The 18,263-nt window shown below is 42.6% G+C and overlaps 1 protein-coding gene across 2 annotated transcripts; it reads left to right on the top strand.

Annotated features, from left to right (window-relative positions):
- Positions 4,058 to 9,123, top strand: RPL6 (ribosomal protein L6). Of its 2 annotated transcripts, none has more exons than XM_013970794.2 (7): positions 4,058 to 4,095; positions 5,023 to 5,256; positions 5,346 to 5,444; positions 6,776 to 6,919; positions 7,449 to 7,497; positions 8,292 to 8,476; positions 8,931 to 9,123. In XM_013970794.2, exons 2-7 carry the CDS (start codon positions 5,023 to 5,025, stop codon positions 9,081 to 9,083), a joined length of 864 nt encoding a protein of 287 aa, XP_013826248.2. In that variant the 5' UTR covers positions 4,058 to 4,095; the 3' UTR covers positions 9,084 to 9,123. The 2 variants fall into 2 exon arrangements, with proteins under 2 accessions (XP_013826248.2, XP_005709463.3); XM_005709406.3 differs by lacking the exon at positions 4,058 to 4,095 and adding an exon at positions 4,098 to 4,255.

Genomic DNA, 18,263 nt, shown 5'->3' with positions numbered 1-18,263 from the left:
TCTATGGGACCCCATGAACTATAGCCCACCAGGCTTCTCTGGCCATTGAATTCTCCAGGCAAGAATACTGGAGCAGGTTGTCAAGCCCTCCTCCAGGGAATCTTCCAGACCCAGAAATCCAACCATGTCTCTTGCATCTCCAGCATTGGGAGGTGTGTTCTTTACCACAAGCGCCACCTGGGAAGCCATTCATCTATCTATCAGTTCAGTTCAGTCGCAGAGTCATGTCCAACTCTTTGCAGCTCCATGAACCGCAGCACGCCAGGCCTCCCTGTCCATCACCAAATCCCGTAGTCTACCTAAACCCACGTCCATTGAGTCGGTGATGCCATCCAACCATCTCATCCTCTGTTGTCCCCTTCTCCTCCTGCCCTCAGTCCCTCCCAGCATCAGGGTCTTTTCAAATGAGTCAACTCTTCACATCAGGTGGTCAAAGTATTGGAGTTTCAGCTTCAACATCAGTCCTTCCAATGAACACCCAGGACTGATCTCCTTTAGGATGGACTAGTTAGATCTCCTTGCAGTCCAAGGGACTCTCAAGAGTCTTCTCCAACACCACAGTTCAAAAGCATCAATTCTTTGGCATTCAGCTTTCTTTACAGTCCAACTCTCACATCCATACATGACCTCTGGAAAAACCATAGCCTTGACTAGACAGACCTTTGTTGACAAAGTAATGCCTCTGCTTTTTAATATGCTGTCTAGGTTGGTCATAACTTTCCTTCCAAGGAGTAAGCATCTTTTAATTTCATGGCTGCAATCACCATCTGCAGTGATTTTGGAGCTCTCCCCCAAAAAAGTCAGGCACTGTTTCCACTGTTTCCCCATCTATTTCCCATGAAGTGATGGGACTGGATGCCATGATCTTAGTTTTCTGAATGTTGAGCTTTAAGCCATCTTTTTCATTCTCCTCTTTCACTTTCATCAAGAGGCTCTTGAGTTCCTCTTCACTTTCTGCCATAAAGGTGGTGTCATCTGCATATCTGAGGTTATTGATATTTCTCCTGGCAATCTTAATTCCAGCTTGTGCTTCCTCCAGCCCAGAGTTTCTCTTGATGTACTCTGCATATCAGTTAAATAAGCAGGGTGACAATATACAGCCGTGACATACTCCTTTTCCTATTTGGAACCAGTCTGTTGTTCCATATCCAGTTCTAACTGTAGCTTCCTGACCTGCATACAGATTTCTCAAGAGGCAGGTCAGGTTGTTCTGGTATTCCCATCTCTTTAAGAATTTTCCACAGTTTATTGTGATCCACACAGTCAAATGCTTTGGCATAGTCAATAAAGCAGAAATATATGTTTTTCTGGAACTCTCTTGCTTTTTCCATGATCCAGTGGATGTTGACAATTTGATCTCTGGTTCCTCTGCCTTTTCTAAAACCAGCTTGAACATCTGGAAGTTCATGGTTCACAGATCGCTGAAGCCTGGCTTGGAGAATTTTGAGCATTACTTTACTAGCATGTGAGATGAGTGCAATTGTGTGATAGTTTGAGTATTCTTTGGCATTGCCTTTCTTTGGGATTGGAATGAAAACTGACCTTTACCAGTCCTGTGGCCACTGCTGAGTTTTCCAAATTTGCTGGCATACTGAGTGCAGCACTTTCATAGCATCATCATTTAGGATTTGAAACAGCTCAACTGGAATTCCATCACCTCCACTAGCTTTGTTTTTAGTGATGCTTCCTAAGGCCCACTTGACTTCACATTCCAGGATGTCTGGCTCTAGGTGAATGATCACACCATCATGATTACCTGGGTCGTGAAGATCTTTTTTCTTCTGTGTATTCTTCCCACCTCTCCTTAATATCGTCTGCTTCTGTTAGGTCCAGACCATTTCTGTCCTTTATTGAGCCCATCTTTGCATGAAACTTTCCCTTGGTATCTCTGATATTCTTGAAGAGATCTCTAGTCTTTCCCATTCTATTGTTTTCTTCTATTTCTTTGCATTGATCTCTGAGGAAGGCTTCTTATCTCTCTTTGCTATTCTTTGGAACTCTACATTCAGATGGGTCCTTCAGATGGGTCCTTCAAATGGGTCCATGGCGCAGGAGTGGTGGCTGCAATAGCACAGGAGCGGCAGAGAGGAGCTACCCCACGTCCAAGATAAGCGAAACCCAAATAAGATCGTAGGCGCTGAGAGAGGGCATCAGAGGGCAAACAGACTGAAACCACAATCACAGACAACTAGCCAATCTGATCACACGGACCACAGCCTTGTCTAATTCAGTGCAACTAAGCCATGCTGTGGGGGGCCACCCAAGACAGGCAGGTCATGGTGGAGAGGTCTGACAGAATGTGGTCCACTGGAGAAGGGAATGGCAAACCACTTCAGTATTCTTGCCTTGAGAACCCCATGAACAGTAAGAAAAGGCAAAATGATAGGATACTGAAAGAGGAACTCCCCAGGTTCGTAGGTGCCCAATATGCTACTGGAGATCAGTGGAGAAATAACTCCAGAAAGAAAGAAGGGATGGAGCCAAAGCAAAAACAACACCCAGTTGTGGATGGGACTGGTGATAGAAGCAAGGTTTGATGCTGTAAAGAGCAATATTGCACAGGAATCTGAAATGTTAGGTCCATGAATCAAGGAAAATTGCAAGTGCTCAAACAGGAGATGGCAAGAGTGAACATCAACATTCTAGGAATCAGCGAACTAAGATGGACTGGAATGGGTGAATTTAACTCAGATGACCATTATATCTACTACTGTGGGCAGGAATCCTTTAGAAGAAATGGAGTAGCCATCATGGTCAACAAAAGAGTACGAAATGCAGTACTTGGATGCAATCTCAAGAACGACAGAATGATCTCTGTTTATTTCCAAGGCAAACCATTCAATATCACAGTAATCCAAATCTATGCCCTGACTAGTAATGGTGAAGAAGCTGAAGTTGAACAGTTCTATGAAGACCTACAAGACCGTCTAGAACTAACACCCAAAAAAGATGTCCTTTTCATTATAGGGGACTGGAATGCAAAAGTAGGAAGTCAAGAGACACCTGGAGTAACAGGCAAATTTGGCCTTGGAGTACAGAATGAAGCCGGGCAAAGGCTAATTGAGTTCTGCCAAGAGAACGCACTGATCATAGCAAACACCCTCTTCCAACAATGCAAGGGAAGACTCTACACATGGACATCACCATATGGACAACACCAAAATCAGATTGATTATATTCTTTGCAGCCAAAGATGGAGACGCTCTATACAGTCAGCAAAAACAAGACTGGGAACTGACTGTGGCTCAGATCATGAACTCTTTGTTGCCAAATTCAGACTTAAATTGAAGAAAGTGGGGAAAACCACTAGACCATTCAGGTATGACCTAAATCAAATCCCTATGACTATACAGTGGCAGTGAGAAATAGATTTAAGGGACTAGATCTGATAGACAGAGTGCCTGATGAACTATGGATGGAGGTTCGTGACATTGTACAGGAGACAGGGATTAAGATTGGCCACTGCATGCGAAGCGTTGACTCACTGGAAAAGATTCTGATGCTGGGAAGGACTGGGGGCAGGAGGAGAAGGGGACGACTGAGGATGAGATGGCTGGATGGCATCACGGACTCGATGGACTTGAGTCTGAGTGAACTCCGGCAGATGGTGATGGACAGGGAGGCCTGGCGTGCTGCGCTTCATGGGGTCGCAAAGAGTCAGACACAACTGAGCGACTGAACTGAACTGAAGAAAAATAAATGCAAAAAAGCAAAATGGCTGTCTGAGAAGGCGTTACAAATAGCTGTGAAAAGAAGAGAAGCAAAAAGCAAAGGACAAAAGGAAAGATATACCCATTCATCTATACTTTCTTACTATTTAAAATGGTAATGCTTTCTAATGTCTTTGGTAGGCAAAATAAAAGTTTCAACTTTAGGCCCGTTCCCAAAAGTACTCTGAGAATTCTACTAGTCTATAAAATGGAGCATTTTCAGAAAACGTATTCTCCACTTTCGCCTCCTGTGAAAATCAGTCCTGTATACAGTACCAAAGAGGCTGAACTACATTTCCCATAATGCCTCAGACCCGGAAGGAAGTGAAACTCATTCCTTATAGACCGGAAGCCAGGATCTTAGTTCTCTTTCCCATCTTGCAAGGTAAGAATGGTGGTATGTCTCTTCAGGACTAGATTTCAAGATCCCAATCCTTCGCCATCCTAGCCGAGAGGGTATCAAGTCGACATCTGCAGGGGTCAGACACCCTCGGGACCTTCTGAGAGGCCTCCCGGACGCTTCATTTCTCTCTCTTGGGTTTACGGTAGGGCACGAAGAGGGTGAGGTGGAATGTTGTAGAGGCTCCGGTTGCTCGCCACCTTCCTGTACTGGGGAAACAGGGCCCTTCCAGGGATTCGTAGCGGACTGGCTGGGCCGCAGGGACTAGAGCGGCGACGCGCGCTCTGGAATCCCCAGTCTGGGTTCCAGAATACGCAACCTAGCTTGTCTCTGCCACGTTGTGGATTTGAGGGTGAGGCCAAATGCTGCTTTCCCCTCTTGCCCAGTCCGCGGGCCGGAAGTCTGCTCCGGGGCTTTGCGTTTTTTTCTCTCTGGGCTTAGTTTGGACTTAGTGTGTGTGTGTCTTCGCCTCCTAAGCCGAATTTCTTGAATGAGGCAGTCTGGTGAGAACAGTCCTGAAAGCGAGCGATTTCAAGTTAGAGTCTCGCTGCTTCCTGGCTTTGGAAATTGTTTTGGCCTGTGCCTAGAATTTTTAATTTGCAAAATAGAAATAATGGAATAAGGACCTGTGACATCAAAATATGCAGCAAACACTTAACGGGCGTGAGGTGTCTTTGGCTCGTCGAAGAGGTTATAGTGTATTGTGGGAGACAACCTAAAAATTACACCATTACGGATGTTGTTGCAAAGGTGGGATTAGGAGGAAGGCCTGTATCTTAAGAGTGGGAAGAATGAAAAGGACGTTTTAGCTACTTGGAGGATGAGAACTTGTAGTTTGGGAGGCCTGTCAGTGTATAGCTATGGGATACCTGGTGAAATGCCTTAAAAAAAAAAAAATACGTGTATTGGTAGATGGCGGGTGAAAAGGCTGAGAAGCCAGATACTAAGGAGAAAAAACCTGAAGCCAAGAAGGCTGATGCTGGCAAGAAGGCTAAAAAGGTGGAAAAGGTGAAGAAGGTTAAGAAGGGGAAGCCCCACTGCAGCCGAAATCCTGTCCTGGTCAGAGGAATTGGCAGATATTCCCGATCAGCCATGTACTCCAGAAAGGCCTTGTACAAGAGAAAATATTCAGCACCTAAATCCAAGGTAAGGGATGAGGGGAACTCATTGGGCATTTTCTTAAGCTTAAAATGTTTGTCTGCCTCTGACTTTGTGATGTGTTTGTCTCCTCATAGGTCGAAAAGAAAAAGAAGGTTCGTGCCCTTGCTACTGTCACAAAACCAGTTGGTGGCGACAAGAACGGTGGTACCCGAGTGGTCAAACTTCGCAAAATGGTAAGATTTGGAGATCTTAAGTTGGGAGTTGTGTTGTATCTTGTGAGCATTTTTGTGTGTGCTCAAGGTTCTGGAAGTTTGTGTTTACCAGAGGATTACTAATGGAGGGTAGCAAGTTTTGGGTTTATGACTTGGCTTTATCACTTCCCTGGTGGCTCAGAAGTTAAAGCATCTGCCTGCAATGCGGGAGACCTAGGTTCCATCCCTGGGTCGGGAAGATCCCCGGGAGAAGGAAATGGCAACCCACTCCAGTATTGTTGACTGGAGAATCTCATGGATGGAGGAGCCTGGTGGGCTACAGTCCATGGGGTCGCAAAGAGTCCGACAGGACTGAGCGAGTTCACTTTCACTTATTACTATTCCTCAGCAGTTACTTCTCTGCGCTTTTGTTTCTTATAAAGCTGGAATAAAGTTTCGCCTCTCGGGTTTGTGAAATTTACCCTGCACAGAGCCTAGAAATGCGGCCAGACCTATAGAACATTTGTCCACTAAAGCTGTGTTTCTTGGCCCCTCTTTACCATGCACAAGACACAGCATTTTCTCTGTGAAAAAGAAAGGTTTGCTCTGATTTCCATTATGGGACTATTCCCAGAGGTATTTCACTCTGCACAGTTGAATATTACTGCACAAGAGCAAAAATGGCACTTTGATTTCTTATCAAAGGTTTTGTGAACTGATTTTTCTGTTAGCCATTCATGTTTGTGGTAAAAGCAGAAGTGTCCACTAAAATGATAGAATTAGATTGTTGTGAGTTACTTGTCATAGGGTCTGTTACTTGTCTGTGGGGTCTTATTTTTACAATAAATGAACTGGCAGTCTTGATGATCTAAGCTAGTATCTTTGGTTCTGTACAGTTTGTTTTTCTTTGTGAATGATGTGGAAGTCATGCACGTTAGTGTGATGTGTGTGAACATTTTAATTGGAAAACAAGCCTTGGTTTTTTCATAGCATACAGAATGTGTCAGGCCTTTGTTTTCTGAAATGTGGTTTACAGCAGAGTCAGAAACCTTAGAAAAGCTTGAGAATGGCTGCTACACGACAGTGCATAAGCCATGCAGTACACTAAAGTTTGGTTTGACCCCAGATTTACTTGCTGGATCTTTCCCTCTGCTTGAACACACAGCTCTCTCAGTTTCTACCCTGTGTTCTTGCATGAAAAGCTAATAAAGCAGCACTGACCTTTTCTACTTTTAAAATCTTAGAAGTGAAATGCAATAGTGTAAACAAAAGTGTTTCAACTAACTGCAAGACTGTAGTAAAGGTTTTACCTACCCAGCTCTACTGACTTGATTAGCTTACTTTAATAAGTTGGACCTATGGGCTTTCTCCAGCCTAGGTATTACCCTACTGAAGATGTGCCTCGGAAACTGTTGAGTCATGGCAAAAAACCCTTCAGTAAGCATGTGAGGAAGCTGCGTGCCAGCATCACTCCTGGGACCATTCTGATCATCCTCACTGGGCGCCACAGAGGCAAGGTGAGTTCAGCTGCCCGGAGTTACTGCATCCGAATACGCTGGCACTTGGGATGGGATTGGTTTGCCTGTGTTAACTGCATCTAGCAGCAGGAGGTCCCGTGGGCGAGATGGGATGCCCCATAACAGAACCAACAATCCAGTCCCTAGCATCATGTGTCTAGTCTATAACAGATAAGTGAGTACCTTTTCCTGTTTTTGGTAATACTAGTTACAAATGATTCAGGTGTCCCTGTACTCAAAAAATATGTTTGAGTTACTTCCTTAGAATGAAATTGCAGGGATAGAATTAGAGTTGAAGGATATTTATTTGCATTGTTAAAGGTGGTGGCTGCTAAGTTAAAAAAGGCACACCGAATTACTGCTTATATCCTAGAGTCACCCTTGTTAGTAGTTTGGTATAATTCCTTCCAGAACTGTTGTATCTATACATAGGTAGAAATTTGCTTTAACAAAGTTAGTCTGTGATTTGATTAATTTAGAAGTCAGGTTTTATTTGTGAAGCCATGTAGCATTTCTTTTTAATTTACAGAGGGTCGTTTTCCTGAAGCAGCTGGGCAGTGGCTTGCTACTTGTGACTGGTAAGAAAGTCCTTGGATTTAGTATTCTTTGAAATTTGCAGCTCTCCCTATCTTCAGTTTTGTTTAGAAATAACTTATATGCATCACTCTTAGGAGTTGAAGGTGTACAATATGATGATTTGATTTATTAATATATATATTATGAAATAATTACCATAGTAGACAAGTTTAAAAGTTCTTTCTTTGTGATGAAAACTCTTAGAAACTACTCTCTTGAATTGTGTTTTTAAAAGCCTGAAGTATACATTTTGCTTAGGTGGGAACCTAAGTAGAGGTTTCAGTGCCGTGAGATTCTTCAGCCTATTTCATTGCCTGTGTACAAATGCATTCTAAGGGAGCAGGTATTTAACTTTATGATAATGTGGCATATCATAAAGTAATTGCCACCTGTAATGCAGAGTGTTTGTCTGCTAATTCCAAGGAATACTGTACAAGGCCTGTGATTGGTCTGCCACTTGGCCCCAGGATGGAGTTCCTAGAAGTCCTCAGTTTGAATTTTTCATGAGGCACTGGTGATTTTTTTTTTTTAACCAACCTGTATGAGTAACTCTGCTCTCTCCTGGTCTGCGTAACTTAAAGATGGGAGGGGTGGTCTGGGTAACTTAAGGTGTGAGGGATGGGGGAAGCCACACCTCTTGAAAAAAGCCTTGATGCTGGCAGTGGAAAGCAGTTTGGAATTTCTTCTGACCTAGAAAAAAGCTAGAACCTTTGTCAGCAGATATTTTTTTCAAATCCAGTCAGGTCTTAACCATTTGCTCCTTTCCCTCACTATATTGATCCTCCCCCACCCCCAGGGCCTCTATCCCTCAATCGAGTTCCTCTGCGTAGAACACACCAGAAATTTGTCATCGCCACCTCCACCAAAATCGATATCAGTGGTGTGAAAATTCCGGAATATCTCACTGACACTTACTTCAAGAAGAAGAAGCTGCGTAAACCCAGACACCAGGAGGGTGAGATCTTCGACACAGAGAGAGAGGTAAGCTGCTATTTCTGTCTTTGCCTTTGGTAACTCTGGCTCCTCTGTTGGGAGTAAAAATAAATAAGGTTAAGAACTGTTAAAAAGAAAGGCTGTAAATAACGAGTGAGGAATATCTGGGAAATAATATTAAATAATAATAAATGGTAGTGTGCTGGATTCCTAGTTGGCAGCTAGGAGTTCAATTCAGAAGCCTGAGGTTTTGATGAAACTCTGAACTACTGTTTTCCTGGGAATTATAGATCATTTATCCTTTTATATTATATAAAAGTAGGCAAAAGGGTAAAACTGGTTGTTATATATTAAAATAGGTTATGTTTCACAGCTCTCCAAAGAGGATTATCAGAATTGCCTTCTGAATATCCCCAGGACTGAGTACTTGTGAAAGAGGATTTCTTATGAGGAGTTTGGTTCTTGGGCCGAGTTTTTTTTAATGATTTTTCTTTTTCTTTAGAAATACGAGATCACAGAGCAGCGCAAGGTTGACCAGAAAGCTGTGGACTCGCAAATTCTGCGAAGAATCAAAGCTGTCCCTCAGCTCCAGGGCTACCTCCGCTCTGTGTTTGCTCTCACAAATGGAATTTATCCTCACAAAGTAGTATTCTGAACTTCTTGCAAAGAACCTAATTAAATAACTTGTCATTTCCTTTGTGTCTTTTTTTTGTTTGATCTGCTTCTAGGTGTGGTATGACTTATAGCCAACTTAATGGGATATTAGCCTCTATTAAAAGGAGTGGGATTGGGGGCTGTAAACTGCAGAGGAGTCTCCTCTTCGGAAAAGCATTCTTAGCTTCCTTAGTGTCTTTTCAGCTTTTTCGCCAGGCATGTACCAATACAAAACAGTGGGATTTTCCCCAGTCATCACTGAATGAGTCTGTACTAACTACATGGATAAGAACTGGTAGGTTTTCACTGCTATCTATAAGTAGAGTACTCCTCTGAAACCTTTTGTAAGCTAAAATGGCATAAAGTGAAATTACCTTATGACATATCTTGCTAACAGGTATAAAATGATACAAAACACAGGTGCTCACAGTTCACAGCAATGGTTCTTTACCTGAAATGCTAAATGCAGTTCCCAGGAAAGGAGCTTGGCAATGCCATTCCCACAGCCTAGACACGCCTCTGTAATGGCTCTGTAAGACAGCTGTTTTTCCCCACTTTTTCTTTTTTTGGTTAAAGTAGACTCAGCAGTGGGTGCCTGAGAGTTACAATCTGAAATATGCATACAGATGAGCAAGTACCAGGAAAAGTTTGCTTAGAGAACTTATTAAGCCGTTGTGGTTACGCTCATTTGTGTCCGACTCAAGGTGAGTCCGTCTGTGTCTCACCCATGGACTGTTGCCTGCCAAGCTTCTCTGTCCATGGGATTTTCTAGGCAAGAACACTGGAGTGGTTGCCAATTCCTGATTCAGGGATCGAACCCATGTCTCCCACATTGCCAGCAGACCCACTGAGCCACCTGGGAAGCCATAGGCTGTTCTGGTAAATGGTGCCAAAGTACACTACCCTCCATGAAGGTTGTACCAACTTGAGAGTGCCCGTTACCTTACAGACTCACTAAATAAAGTAGTCAGACTTCAGTTTAGCAATAGGTGAAAATGACAAGATTTTTTTTTTTTTTGATAACAGGGTGGTGGTGGTGGTTTTGCTGCACCGGGTCTAGTTTCTGAACCAGGGACTGACCCTGGGTCCCCTGCCTTGGGAACGAGAAGTCTTAGTGACTGCACTATCAGAAAAATCTGTTCATCTATTAAGATTTATGAAATATGTTTTAATACTTCGTGTTGATTTGTTTGAACATTCATGTGCTGTTTATGAAAGAAAGTGAAAATGAAGTTGCTCAGTCGTGTGAAGTCTGACTCTGTGACCCCATGGACTATAGCTTACCAGGCTCCTCTGTCCGTGGGATTTTCCAGGCAATAGTACTGGAGTGGAATGCCATTTCCTTCTCCAGGGGATCTTCCCGACCCAGGGATCGAACCCGGGTCTCCCACATTGTAGACAGACGCTTTACCGTCTGAGCCACCAGGGAAGTCCATGAAAGTTTATGAGAGAGATGGGTAGAATATTCAAGAGAGCAACATAAGAGTCTTGAAATAATCATAAATATGCAAAAGTCATGTGGATAAAATGTTATTTTATTAATATAAATGTGATTATAAAAATCGCCACAAGAAATTTTTATGTACATTAAAGACTGAGTTTTCTTTTTTGGTCTCCAGAGCTCTTTATGGTCTTAAATTATTAGTGATAAGAGTTTTTTGTTCATGTGAGTTATGTGTTGATAGTATACCATATTAAGACCAAATAATTATTAAAATATTTGTATTTAAATGACAAACCATTCCATGTTAATGCAATATTTTTGTGAAAAATAATTTCCAAAACAAAATGGCATTGTTTCATGGTTTTGCAAATTTCTTAACTTCTGGGTTTATGGAAGACAGCTGGCTTCTCATGCGTGCTTCTACATTCAGTCTGTTGCTGTGTCAAATATGTCCTGCACCCTCTGGACACTTCATTTTTCTCTCACCAGAGAATGAACGTGAAGACAGCGTCTCAGTAGCAACATGGCAAATGGCTTTCACTTCACAGATTCATTTTAATATATCAGGAACACCAAGGATTCCCAAATCATAGTACCACTCTACTAGCTCCTTTGCAAGGTTCCAGATTCTTTGATATATTTTTTTTTTTTTAATACATTTGCCATGCTGACAGCATGTGGGATTTTGGTTCCTTGACAAGGAATTGAACCCATGCCCCTTACAGTGGAAGCTCGGAGTCTTAACTGCTGGACCAGCAGCAAAGTCCTCAGTATTTCCGTCTCAGATGTCCTTCCTTTCCATCCATCTGCTTCCTGTAGCTCTGGTGCATCTGTGCAATGCTTAGGGCAGGACTGCTTGTAGAGAACAAGGCTGGGAACCCTGTGTCTGAGATCCTTCTTCCTTAGCATCCAAACACCTCTCCGTTGCTGCTGTAATAAGTTACCACAAAGTCTGTGACTTAAGTACATTCTCTTAGAGTTCTGGAGGTCAGAAGTCCAAAGCCAGTTTCAGTGGGTTAGTGTCAAGCCTACGGTAGGGAGTGTCCATCCATCTCCCGTGACTTGGGATCCCTTCCTCCCAGGTGCTCCAGCCCAGGTTCTTCTGTCATATCAGCTTTCTCTGACCCTCGATCTCTAAAAGACCAGTGTGGTTACATCCCAACTGGAAAATCCAGGGTATCTCCTTGTGAGGATAGTTTCTCCGCTCACAATACTTCTGACACCAAAATGTGTGGATTTTCCCACACCAAGCTATTCTCCAGTTCTCCGCAGATACCAGCTGAATGTCCTACAGTCCCGTTCTGACACTTAACTACTTGGAATTAGCATGGACCCAAAAATTAAGGCTCAATACCCAAGACTGCCCCTCACGTCAGATACCAATCACAAGTACTGGGTCCCTGGGTCAGACCCACACTTCTGTTTGAGCTACAAATAGAGGATTCTTAAAAATCCATCCTCAGCTTTGATAGTTTGCTATAACGGCTCTCGGCTCAGAGGAACACTTCACTTCCATTCACCAGTTTGCAATAAAAGGTACAACTCAGGAAGCCATAAATGGAGCAAAGTAAGTAAGGGTGGTGCTGGGAGCACTGAACCCTCTCTGGGTATACTATTTCCAGCACCTCTTGATATGTTCATCAATCAAGAAGCTCATCAAATCTTATTCAAGGGTTTTATATAGAACTTGGTCACTAGCACTACCGCCACTTCCCTGCCTTTCCTTAAGTCAGTTGGGCTGAAAGTTCCAGCCTTCTAATCCCTTGGTCTTCCTGGTGACCATCCCTATCCTGAGGCTAGAGTCTGACCCTAAGTCAACTCATTAACTTGGGTGTGGTCAAAAAGGGGCTTCCCTGGTAGCTCAGACCATAAAGAATCCACCTGCAACATGGGAGACCTGGGGTCAATCCCTGGGTTGGGGAGATCCCCTGGAGAAGAAATGGCTACCCACTCCAGTATTCTGGCCAGGAAAATTCCATGGACAGAGGAGGCTGACAGGCCCTAATCCATGGCATCACAAGAGTGATCAAAAAGAGCTCCTTACCAATAACAAAAGATACTCCCATCTCTCAGGAAATTGCATGGGCTTTAGGAGCTCTGTGCCAAGGACCCAGGACAAAGACCAAATATATTTTTGTGTTATACTGCCTTCCCCACCTTGAGGTCTTTCTTAAAAAAACGTTTATTTATTTGGTTGCATCATGTCTTAGTTGCAGCACATGGGATCTATCCGGTGTAGGCTTCTGCTTGTGGCTCGTGGGCTTAGTTACCCCCTGAGGCATGTGGGATCTTAGTTCCCCCACCAGGGATCTAACCCGCATCCCCTACATGGGAAGGTGGATTCTTAACCCCTGGACCACCAGAGATGTCCCTCAAGATCTTTAACTTTATCACATCTGGGTCTTCCCCAGCAGTCCAGTGGTTAGGACTCTGCTTCCACTGCAGGGATGGATCCTGCAAGCAAAACACTTAATCACATCTGCCAAGTACTCTTTGACATATAAAGTAATATGCATGAGGTTGAGGGATTAAGACAGGACACTTTTTGGGACCATTATGTAGCCTGCATCAAGCACCAAGCTCTGGTTACGTGGGTTTGGGGAGGATTCCTACTCTAGTCCAGAGCCTGATTACCACCTTTGGCAGCCCAAAGTGTTGAACACACCTCAGTGCTATGCTCCATGTATGTAATTCAAAATAAAAACAGTATCAAAGTAAGGAAAGGCAACCGTGTTCTGAATTTCCCATAGATTGTACAAGTATAAAATTGGAATTTCTTGGGCAAAGAAGGTTTGGACTACGCTCAAAAACTGTTCATTGAATACAGGTCAATTGAAAATGGTATAGAGGTTCAAGTTGTAGCTTTGGAGATCCAATGGACTTGGATTTGAAACCTAACTTTGCTGCTGTTCATTTACCTTTCAGGTAATCAGCATGATCCTAATGACAAAAGCTATTGTCCTGACTATGTGCCAAGCAGTTAAAGTGTATACTTTTTTTTTAGAATTGTATTTTTAATTATTAGTCTTATTTTTTTTTTTGGTTGCGCTGGGTCTTTGTTGCTACACACAGGCTCTCTCCAGTTGTGGTGTGGTGACTTCTCTTGCTGTGGAGCATGGGCTCTGGGGTGCTCAGTCTCCAATAGCTGCAGCATGCGGGCTTAGTAGCTGTGGCATGTGGGATCTCCCCGGAACCAGGAATCGAACCCTTGTCCCCTGCATTGGCAGGCGAGTTCTTATCCACTGTACCACCAGGGAAGTACTAGAATTATTTTCTTGTGGTAAATTATATATAACAAAACATACCATTTTAAACACTTTAAATATACAGTTCCCACCTGTATAGGTACTACTGTAAATATACAGTGGCACTAAGAATTTAATGTATTTAATATACTGGGCTCCCCTGGTGGCTCAGACAGTAAAGAATCCACCTGCAATGAGGGAGATCTGAGTTTGATCCCTGGGTTGGGAAGATCCTCTGGAGGAGGGCATGGCAATCCGCTCCAGTATTCTTGCCTGGAGAATCCCCATGGACAGAGGAGCCTGGTGGGCTACAGTCGATGAGGTCGCAGAGTCAGACACGACTGAGTGACTAAGCATAGTACAACACAGCACATTTAATATATATTTGTATATGTATTAATATATAGGTATTTGATTAAATATGCAAATATTTAACATATATTTTAAAATATATTTAAGGTATACAGTCTAACAAGGGCATCTAAATTTTTATTGATAATTATTTAATTGCAGTTAAAATAGGTGGGCTTCCCAGGTGGCGCTCTTGGTAAAGGAACTGCCTGCCAATGCAGGATTTGTAAGAGACTCAGGTTCAGTCCCTAGGTCAGGAAGATCCCCTGAAGGAGGAAATGGCAACCTACTCCAATATTCCTGCCTGGAGAATCCCATGGACAGGGGAGCCTGGTGGGCTACAGTCCATGGGGTCACAAAGAGCTGGACTCGACTGACACGGCTTAGCACAAAATAGGTACTACAGAGAAAGTATGCTGTGCAAAGAGATTGAGAAACAGGAGGACTTGTCATGTTTGGGGAAGCCAAGGAATTTCTCTTTGAGGTAGCTGAGACCTGAAGGATGAATAGGAGTTTGTCAAGTGAAACAGGTGGGAAGTACAATCTGGGCCAGGGACTACCATGTGCAAAGACCCTGAGCAGGAACAACTGTACAAGGGCTAAAGAACCCGGAAGAAGCCTGGGTAACTCTTGGATCAAGATTGGCTCTGGCCTAAGGAGAGTAAATCCTAAGAGTTCTCTTCACAAGGAGAAAACTTCTTTTTTCTTTTGTTTGTACATGGGATGAATGGATGTTTGATAAACTCGTTGTTATAATCACTTCATGATGTAAGTCAAATCATTACACTGTACACCTTAAACTTACACAACTGTGTGCTGTGCTTAGTTGCTCAGTTGTGTTCGACTTTGTGGCCCCATGAACTGTAGCCCACCAGGCTCCTTCATCCATGGGATTTTCCAGGCAAAAATATTGGAATGGGTTGCTATGCCCTCCTCCAGGGGATTTGCCAACACAAGCATCCAATTCAGGTCTCCTGTATTGCAGGCAGATTCTTTACCATCTGAGCAAAAAAGCCCAAACTTATGTCAATTATATTTCAAAAAAAAAAAAAAAAAAACTAAAAAAACCTGAGCAAAAACACCCTGGACAAAATTATAAAAATAAGGAAAACCTTTAGGGGAACCTTCCTCATTTCTCAGATCAGGTCCCTAGCCTTCTCATCCCCTTTGGAATTACTTGTTTCCAGTCATTTTCCCATTCTAAGCTGGAGCTAGGAAAGATGCTTTTCTCCTAGAGGGGAGGAGTGCCAAACCTAATGCTTTGCCGGCACTCGGAATACTGAATGAATGAAAAGATAACAGTGTTTGCCTTTTTTCTTGTGCAGACTCTAGGATTGTGCCTTTTGCCCGCTTTTCCTTTGTGGGGACTAGCTTTTTAAAATTGGAGGATCATTGTTTTACAATGTGTTGGTTTCTTCTGTATAACAACATGAATCAGCTATATGTGTACACATATCCCCTTCCCTATTGAATAAGCCCTCTGGTATCCACAAGGGGGCAAGAGAGGACGTGGCATCTTTTGGAACTCCAAGGTGCCGGATTCCTCCAATGACGATTGCACTTCTTGATGCTTTTCATCAACGTGGAGGCTCTTCCCTTGGTAACCGTAATTAAGGGAGCTCTCAGGAGAATTTCTCCCTCTGCTTTTCAAATATCTTTTCTTTCAAATACTTTTCTCTGATGCCTCATAGACCCTCCTATGAGCTGAAGGAATTTTCCTTAAATTACAAAAAAAAAGAGAAAACACGGCCAACCATATCATTTGGAAAAAAGATTTTGAGTAGGTGTGCGTGTTTCCTCTTTGAGACTGTGATTAGTGAGATGGAAATAATCAATCTCCCCCACAGATTCTGTCGATGTGTGTGCATATAGTTATGTAGCAGATGTAGGCATGTATTTTTCCCTTGGTGTTTTGAAAGGCCTTAAAAATTAACATGGCTGCTTTGTTTAAAGCTATTTCAAGCTCTATTAAGGCTTATCAAGGACCACTTATCCCCACCCTACAGTTGCATTTTTGTGGGCCCGGTAAGGCTTACAGAGTCAATTTTAGACAGTCAGCTGGTACAGGAAAGCTAGCAGAAGGGAGAGCTATTGAAAAATCCCAGAGGGGCCCCAGCTCAAGGCAAGGCCAGTGAACACCACGTCAGCAGCTGGGGCAGCGGGGAGACAGTCTCTACCAACAAGCTCGCTCTCTTGGGGAGATGCCTCCCAGGGGAAACTGAAGTCCAATCTACTCATGGCTTTTCTTCCTTCTTGTTCAGACTTCTTTGCTTCCAACAGAGGGTTGTCCAGACAACACCTTCTCCTGCTCCTTTTCCTATCCCAAGCACCCGTTCTCAAACAGAAGAGTGGAGAGGACAATTCCAATGAAAATAAGTTGTAAATCATAAACCTTTCCTTTCTATATGCTTCCATGAATGGCTGTTTCCTGTATGCATGGTATGTGTGTGTGTGTGTGTGTGTGTGATCTTAACTAAATTTGGATTCTCTGTATCCAGGTTTCTAGCATAAAATTCTTTTGAGCAGGGACTTTTTCCATCTTGCTGATCTGTTCTAAGAGATTTCCAGTAAATGGTCTCTTTTTCCATACGGCTTCTATAAATATTAATTCATCAGCTGCCTCTTCATGGTACAGTGGTAGCCATGTAGTCCAGTGACTAATTAATTACTGTTGCTAAAATATTAAATAACTATTCATTATGCAGTCTAAAGACTTTCAGCTGTGGATATGTGCTGTTTTAATTCATTGAAGTGAAGGGCAATACGGACTGTCCCCAACCTAGGATGGTTCAACTTACAGATTTTTCAACTTTACAGTGGTGGAAAATGGATATAGTTGATTTTGCTCAGCTACAGACAATGTAAGTGTTCTGAGCACCTTCAAGGTGGTGTAAGCTAAGCTATGAAGTTCAGTGAGGCTTTCTATTTTTTATATTTTCAACTTATGATGGGTTTATCAGGACATAACCCCATCATAGGTCAAGAAAGATCTGTAATTCCTGGGCATCTTGACTCCTTATCTTGAAATATAAACAATATGAGGAGGAGAATTATTTTGAGCCACACAAGGCTATTTAGATTCCAACTGAAATGTTCTTTGACAGAGGAATGGATAAAGAAGATGTGGTGCATATATACAATGGAATATTACTCAGCCATTAAAAAGAATGAAATAATGCCATTTGCAGCAACATGGATAGACCTAGAGATTGTCATACTGAATGAAGTGAGTCAGACAGAGAAGATGAAATACTATATGACATCCCTTATATGTGGAATCTAAAAAGAAATGATACAAATGAAATTACTAGCAAAACAGAAAGAGACTCACAGACTTAGAGAATAAACTTATGGTTGCTGGGTTGAAGGGATGGTTGGGGAGTTTGGAATGAACATGCACACATCGCTGTATTTAAAATGGATAACCAACAAGAACCTACTGCATAACACTAGGAACTCTGCTCAATGTTATGTGGCAGCCTGGATGGGAGGGGAGTTTGGTATATGTATAGTTGAGTCCCTTTGCTGTTCACCTGAAACTATCACAACATTCTTAATTGGCTATACACCAATACAAAAGAGAAAGTTTTTAAAAAAGAAAGCTGGGATTATAGATTCAAACAAACCTAGGTTCGCATCTGAGATTTGATGTTTGCTGTCTGTGAGATATTGATTAAAGCATCCAACTGAGCCTTGGTTTCCTAGCTGAAAACAGGGGTAATAATATCTCCATTCTGTATACCTCCCAGGATTTGACACTTGCTAGAAGCTTAACACATGCATGGGGGATAAATATCCTGAAAATGAAATTAACAATTGTTGTAAGGCACATGAGATTGTTACAGGGCAGTGTATATGAATTGCTTATTTGGGAGGGAGGCAGAAGAGGATAGAGCCAGTCAGGGATTCAAATCTCAATTCTGCCAATTTCTAGGTGGGTGCAAGTCACTTAATTCTGAGCTTCAGTTCCTTGTAAAATGCAAATATTAATGAATACTCAGAAGGATAGTATGATAGATATATGAGTGGAGGTACCTCCATTCCTGGAGGTTCAATAGATTTTTGTTTTGTTTTGTTTTATCAAAAGTAATGCAAGCTTGAGAAAGAAAATTTGGAAAACATTGCAAAGCACAAACCACTC

The sequence above is a fragment of the Capra hircus genome, chromosome 17, assembly GCF_001704415.2.
Source record: "Capra hircus breed San Clemente chromosome 17, ASM170441v1, whole genome shotgun sequence".
In the NCBI taxonomy this organism is placed as follows: Eukaryota; Metazoa; Chordata; class Mammalia; order Artiodactyla; family Bovidae; genus Capra; species Capra hircus.
The sequence above is the reverse complement of the archived record's forward strand: the minus strand, read 5'-3'. Positions and strand labels throughout refer to the sequence as shown.